At 40.9% G+C, this 7,103-nt stretch overlaps 1 protein-coding gene across 1 annotated transcript; it reads right to left on the bottom strand.

The window, feature by feature from the left end:
• Window positions 1–851: 851 nt before the first annotated feature.
• On the bottom strand, window positions 852–4,067 carry DKK4 (dickkopf WNT signaling pathway inhibitor 4). The gene is made up of 4 exons (XM_019742048.2): window positions 3,818–4,067; window positions 2,631–2,781; window positions 2,045–2,197; window positions 852–1,218 (listed from the first exon to the last, which is right to left on the bottom strand). The coding sequence occupies exons 1-4, from the start codon at window positions 3,926–3,928 to the stop codon at window positions 968–970; spliced, it is 666 nt and encodes a 221-aa protein (XP_019597607.1). The 5' UTR covers window positions 3,929–4,067; the 3' UTR covers window positions 852–967.
• Between the last annotated feature and the right edge of the window lie 3,036 nt (window positions 4,068–7,103).

Raw genomic sequence — 7,103 nt, 5'->3', positions numbered from 1 at the left:
TAGTCAGTTAAGGTATACCCAGAGGCTAGTCTCTGGAAGATGGTTCAATATTTTTTAGAAACTAGAGATATTCATAAATTTAATTTTTTTCTTTGGTTGGCCCATATTCAATTTTGTAATCTATGCTTAAAACTTAAATAGATGAACAAGTATGTGATTTACCACTTAAATGAAATCTGTAGCAACTGGTTGTAATCCATCAGAAGAGCTTCCCTAAGAAAAATCACTTCTAATTGTACCCATATGTACAAAATATGGCCTCTTAAACTTCAAACAAGCAAAAATTTCACTTTTTTGCCCTACTTTTCCTTTAAGGTAAATTTTAAGTTCAAATGGTAAAAATATATAACTAAAAACACTCATTGAATCCCTAGCTTTGAAATATTAAAACTGTATAAATATAAAATATAAAAAGTTATCAAACTTTAAGTAAAGTTATTAAAAACAAAATATGTGAAAATATTTTGGACTATACAAACAAAGGACTGTACAAACAGATGATAATTACCTTTTGAATCTTATTTCTTTATTAACCAAATTATTTTGTAGTGAAATTCCATTTCCCTTCCAAAAAACGAAAGAAAACAAACAATAGGGTTTTTAAGGAAAAATAGTATTTGCTGTGATAATTTTCACTGGTAGGATATAAAAATTCATCAAACTGCAGATACCATCACCTTTTTTTCCCCAAGCTACTTACTGTCAGTCACCAGAACTTCACCAGAAATTACTTAAAGATTTATTTAAATTAATTTAATCACTAGGTAAAAATAAATTTTTTTTGTTATAGAATCACATCACTTTTCTGCAGGAACAAAGCTGGTTTCCATTCATCACAAGTTCTCTAGCCCAGTCTATTTCAGTTGCTATAAGATATATGTGTCTGGAAATATTTACAAATTAATGTCTGCAATTTCTACTTGAATACAATAACGAGTCATCTTTATTTTGAGATATGTACAGCGTTTTAGATTTTCTGGCACACTCTTAACCGGGCATGTTGGCGATGGCCGGTCACTGGACTTCGACATACCAGTCCAGGACCACAGTCACAGCGCTGGAATATTTCTGGAGCTTGAGCAGTATCTTTATGCCCTCTCCTAGAACACACCTGTCCCTCCAGTAGGACTGGTTTACAAATTTTAGTCCAAAAATGACGAGCGCAGCAAAGTCCAGGTCCACAGTCAAAAGTTCTAAGGCAACTTTCTCCCTCTTGTCCTGTAACAAGATGAATTATGAGCTTTAGCAGTGAATGGGGAATGTGGCATGTGGAGGGAGTGCTACGGGGATGAATGCATGGGGTGTAGGACTGAGGCCGCAAAGTGAAAATAGAAACAACAGGCAGGTCTGGAGCTCGATTTTTATGCCAAAAGCAATAATGAAATGGAAATTTCAGCCCTACATAACAGAACAAATTTTTGTATAAAGTTAAAACATTTATCAAAGAAAGATGGGATTTCCAGTCTTGAGAAATGAAATAAGTATCACTCATCAATGTTTTCTTAAATGGGATTTATACTGACACAAAGCGAGACCATTACTTACAAAGGGCCCAGTGAACCTGAAGACAGAAACAAGAATGGCCAGTTCACCACCTTCAAACTTTCTAGCTATTTTATGACAACGATTGGAATTTGAGACTGCAATTTGTTAAAAAGCATCTTAGTGAAGTTTGTATTTTTCCCAAGGATGAAAAGTGAATGTGCTTACGTTCATCTCTATTTTGTATTCTGAGGATCTAAAAAGAGAAACTGCCATTTGTTAAATTACAGACTGGAAAAAGATGTGTATGTGAAATACAATTAAACAATGAAAGGTTTTCTTGCTAACCAGTCCATAATTACAGCTATTCCCCTGTCCTCTTGGGCTGCTGACTACCTCATGCTACCCCCTACCCAATCTCATAGCTGCTTAGGGGGAGAGACTAGAAACAGGACATGCTCCCTATGTGGTTTTGGTGGAGAGGAGCCAAGTCGGTTTGAGCCTATCCTTAAGAGCCTTAGAGGAGAAAAAAATTTTTTAAGTATTCAGAAGCTGCTCTTACCCTTACTGCTTTGTGATTTCTTAACATTTGGCTTCCTTTTGTTTTTTTTCCCCTGAATTGGATGCTCAGTTGTTCCTTTTGTGTCGAGGTCATCGTGGTCATCAATCTGACTTTCCAATATTGGGGTTGCATCTTCCATTGTAGTACAAACATCTGAGAGAAAACCAGGTGTAGTTACTAACTTCAAGGATCAGAACCAAAGACATGCTAATTATCGCGGTACCGCTGCCTCCAGTTTATATATAATTTTCTAGATTTCTGGGACACGTGCACTAAATATTTACATGCTCATATGGCAAAGAAGGTAGTCAAGCAATTAATGGAATCCAAGTGAAAAGAGAATTTGAAAGATTCCAACTTGTACCCTCCCTTTAAAATCATCTCCAAATTGCTGGCAAGAGTTGTTGCCAGGAAAAACACTATTTTGTTGCATCAAGAAAAGTCAGCTGTATGAATGAATTTACTTCAAGCATGGATCCAGGAAACCTTCAGAAATGCCTATCTTGGAATATCCTAGTCTATGAGATTCAGATGCTGGCTTCAGTTTTGGAGCAAAGCGGTCCTGCAAGGATGTATGATAGTTTACCATTCATGCAGAGCATTCCTGGACAGCACATGGCATTACGCTGGCACCTCCTCCGTAATCCACGACATGTAGCACAGAACGGCGTCTCATCTTGGGGTTTGAGGCAGAATTTTCTGGTATTGCAGTCACTGTCAGACAAGCACTGTGAGCCCTGTGAAGAGAAAGTGTTGTCACAGGGCTAAGGGACTCCAACACCATGTAAGATGACTTTTGATTCAAGGCAGGAAGTAGAGGAAGCAAAGTCAGAGCGGCACTGTGAATGTTGTGCCAAACCTTGGGCAGCCTCCTAACTTTGCAATACAATTGGGTTTCTCACAAAGGGGAGAATCACCAAGGAAGAGAGAGACCTATGTGTGTCTGAAAAATTGTCCTACTTTTAAAACTCAAAATTTAATTCTTATGCTTTGTGGAAATGGAAGAAAATGTTTTCTCATGTGTGCCTTATAGATGATTGAGATTTTTGCTATATAGCTATGAACTCTACAAGCTATGCTAAATATAAATATCAGTTTGGTGTTTGTGGCATTCCTATTCAATTCTTTATTCTAATGATTCACATCAACTGCACCCATCTGCCAAAAAGCACTGTGGTGAGCCTTACCCAACTGAACTGTCCTTTGATTTTTTAATGATGCCGGATTTGCACCGAGAAACAGACATCAAAGACGAATTTGTCTCATCTACAGTTGATACTTTTTCATATATATGTAAAAGGATCCCTAGAAACAATTCTCTGAAGTGAGATGGTGACAAAACAATGTACCTTGGCACAAAACAACGCCCAAATATCCTGGCTGTGTGGCCGCGGTTAAATTCTTCAACCTTCGAGTTTCATTTTCATCCTCCTCATAGGAGGTGTGATGCCCGTCTCAAGTTGTGAGTTAGGTTAAATGAACTATTACGCATAAAAGAACTGGCACGCGGCAGAGCTTTCTAAATGCTACTTTCCTTCCTGATTTATAGGCAAATTTATAGCTGAGTGCCCTGAAAAGCCACTTTGCTTATTTAACATGTTAATGCCTAAGGCCATTGGATTCTACCTGGGGGTCTTCCCAACTCCTAAATTAATCCAGTTTACCTTCCAGGTAAGGTATTTCAGACAGGAATCTGAAGGACTCACTTAAACCCAAATCCAGCACCACCAACCAGGAGCGCACGGCGTCCCCTCCTCCCTAGCTGCGTTTTACCTTCCGAGCCCCTTGCACGTCGGCAGAGCTCTTGATGTTGTTGAAGTCCAGAACCAGGGCTCCCAGAGGAGCGCAGAGCCAGCTGAGCCCCAGCAAGACCACCACCGCCATCCTTCAATCTCCCGGTGTCCTAGACCGTCTCAGTCCTCTCCTCTGAGGCTGGGCTGCTCGAAACCCACCACAGAGCTTTTGCCACAATGAAACCTTAGCAAGTTGCCTGTGACTCCTTCCTCAGAGAGAAGCAAATCTACGTCTGAGTAAGGTGTGTGAAATAGGAGGCGCGAGGTCTGACCAGTGGTTCTTTCTGAAACTATTTATAACCAGATATGCCCCCTCATTTCTCTCTTCCTCCCTCCTCCTTCATTTCCTTCCTTCTTACCCCACACAGGCTTCAACAAATCCCTTCAAATCTGTTTGATCAATAGTTCAAAACAAGGACTCAATAGAAGGAGAGAAGAGGCAGGGCCACAGCGGCTTCTCCTCCAGGGGTTGGATCCCTCTTAATTATTGCATATCAAAGTTAGTTCAAAGGGCTAGCGGAGAGCAGGATGTCTGTATCAAAGGCAAACTCTGATAATCACCTGCATTTCCTACCTTCAATAATCCTTTGGGGGTGGAGGGAGTCTGTTCTAAGATCTGTTTTCACAGCTAATTGTGCTCAAAGAAAGGATGAATCATATTGGCCAATGTGCTATAGAGGATGCCAAAAACTAATGAGTTACAAAATATACTGAAAAGCTTTAAACTGTGTTTCAGATAGTGAAGACAGATAGAAACGAGAGAAGATGCCTTCTGATTTGGTCTGGCATCCAGATGTAAAAAAAAGCAGCTTAAAAGCTGTGAACATAATAGCACCTGTTCCGACTAAATGTCAATTGGAAAATAATTCTCCTTAAATGAAAATTGTACTGTTTGAAGTTAGGGTTATTTATTAGGAAAATGATGAGATTTATTAAAATCCCTTTTTTTTTTATGATGGGGACACAGAAAGTCCATTTTATATAGATTTATACAATTCAATAGGTAGCTTTGGATCCATTTTATGAGCAAAGCGTTTCATTTGTGTTACATTATACGTTAAATTGACTTGTGCAGAACACGTCTCCAAGTCTCGCTGATTTCAGATGAGATTTCATGTGTTTTCAACTTTCCTAATTTGAATTTTTAAAAACTTCTACTTCATCACTTTTTGTCTGATTTTCCCCCCCTACCCAGACTGCTAGAGAAGTCAAGTAATTTAGACGAGGGCTTATCGCTGGATAAGTACTTTAAGGGTAAAACAACCTAGATCTGGGTCAAAAAATTTCTGTTTTTCCTCTTCTCCTTATTTTCATTGTTCTCAGTGTAGACTCATCCTAGCACCTCGGCTGTGAGGTGCTGTGTAAAATCTAACAACGCCTCTTTTCTATGGCATAAATGGCAATCTCAGCCTTACTGGGTCTTCCTCCAGGAGAGCCTAACCTCAGTTTATTGAAATGTATGTATCTCGACAGTCTGTACAATGGGAACGTTCTCGCTTTTGATCACTGCCCAGTGCCATGCAGCAGCTGATGCTGGTCTCCGGGGGCCTCCGTCACTTGGCTCTTTTCCTCGTGGAGGTGCTCGTCTACCACTCGTATGGTGCAACACAAGCTACTTCTTCTGCAAGCACCACTTTTTTTTTTCTTAAACCGACAACATCAAACACCCTTTGATAGACAGCATGACACACCTGGTGACTAGGTGTGTTACAGAACTGATTTTGAAGTTGGACAATTATGACCAAGGATAAAGGAGAGAGCCCCAGGGTTCACTCTCTGCTTCCTGTTACCTAACTGAAGAGAGATTATCAGGGCACAATGGGCTCTGGTAATATACACAGACCAAAGGACTGGTGGGAAATCCTAGAACACAGCACAAACATTCACTGAGCATTTTGTATGTCGCAGAACCTGTGGTTAGATGTTGGGAATAAAGGACAAAACACAGTCCTTGCCACTGAGGAGCTAGTGTTCAGTCAGAAGACATGTAGTTAGGGATTATTTCATTATATTATGACAGCACTAAGATAAAGGGATAATTGCAGGGTTGGAGGATCACAGAGGAGGGTGATAGACCTTCTGGAGAAATAAAGGAATGCGTCTATGGAGGAGGTAATATTTGGGCTGGGTTTTGTGGGATGAGTAGGAGTTTCCTAGGTTGAGAGGCACGGGGTGGTTTCACCCCAGGCTCAGCGTGTGAAGCATGTGCAGGGGCAGAAAAGTGCTTTTCAGTTCTAGGGAGAGAGTCTGTGTGGCTGGGGCAGATGGTGGAGAAGGAGATGAGGCTAGACTGCGAAGAACCTGACATACCACAAAAAGAAAATTGGATTTTATTTTACATGCAGTAGAAAGTCATTCGAGGTATTTGAACTTGAAAATGACCATTTGCTTTTTAGGAAAGTCAGTGCTGGTGGCAGAGTGGAGCTCGGGTTGTAGTGGATGAAAGGGGGTGCTGGGCGATCACTTATTCTCAGTTGCACTTATTCCCGATGACGAGGGGGAGGCTGAATGTAAAGGAGTCACACAGTAACAACCAGAACCACGCAAAGGGTGCCGTTCTGAAGTTGATCCTTTTTATTTGGGGTTGGGAGTGAGTGAGAGGCTGAGCTAACGCTGACATTTCTAATTTCGCAGGCTGAGTGCATGATGATGGCACTGGAGATGGGGAAATCAGGATAAAAACACGGTAGGGGAGGCAGGATGACCACTGGCCGTGAGAAGAGCATCAAATCCTTGCTGAATATCTAACATCCAGATAGAAGATTAACCGCCATGTCTTCCAGGACCAATGCTCTCCTTTTTGCCTTCTGCAGACAGAGGGAAGGAGAAGATACAGACAGCAGACGCCAGAGGGTTACAACAAGGCATCATATGAGACCAAATGGCAGACTTCTCTGTCTCCATCTCTGTCTGTCTGTCTGTCTCAGCATGGAAAGAGTACAGGCTGTGGAGTCAGGCTGACTCATCTGAGCACCAGGCTGGCTTCTCCTATATACTCTGCCACCCCACTCCCCTGTGCATCTATCGTATAAAACTATTGCAGTTGTCTATGTTTTTGTCTCCACAACTAGATGATAAGCTCTGTGAGGGCAGAGTTTATTCTTCTTCGAATCCTCGTGCTTTGAGTGTCTGGCACATAATAGAAGCTCCATAAATGTTTCTATGTGAGGGATAAATGCACAAATAAATGGATTTATAGTAACGCGGTGACTTTGGTTAAGTTACTCCACCTGTCTAGGCTGCAATCTGCAATCTCATCTATAAAG

The sequence above is a fragment of the Rhinolophus sinicus genome, linkage group LG04 (genome assembly GCF_036562045.2).
Source record: "Rhinolophus sinicus isolate RSC01 linkage group LG04, ASM3656204v1, whole genome shotgun sequence".
Lineage (NCBI taxonomy): Eukaryota > Metazoa > Chordata > Mammalia > Chiroptera > Rhinolophidae > Rhinolophus > Rhinolophus sinicus.
The sequence above is the reverse complement of the archived record's forward strand: the minus strand, read 5'-3'. Positions and strand labels throughout refer to the sequence as shown.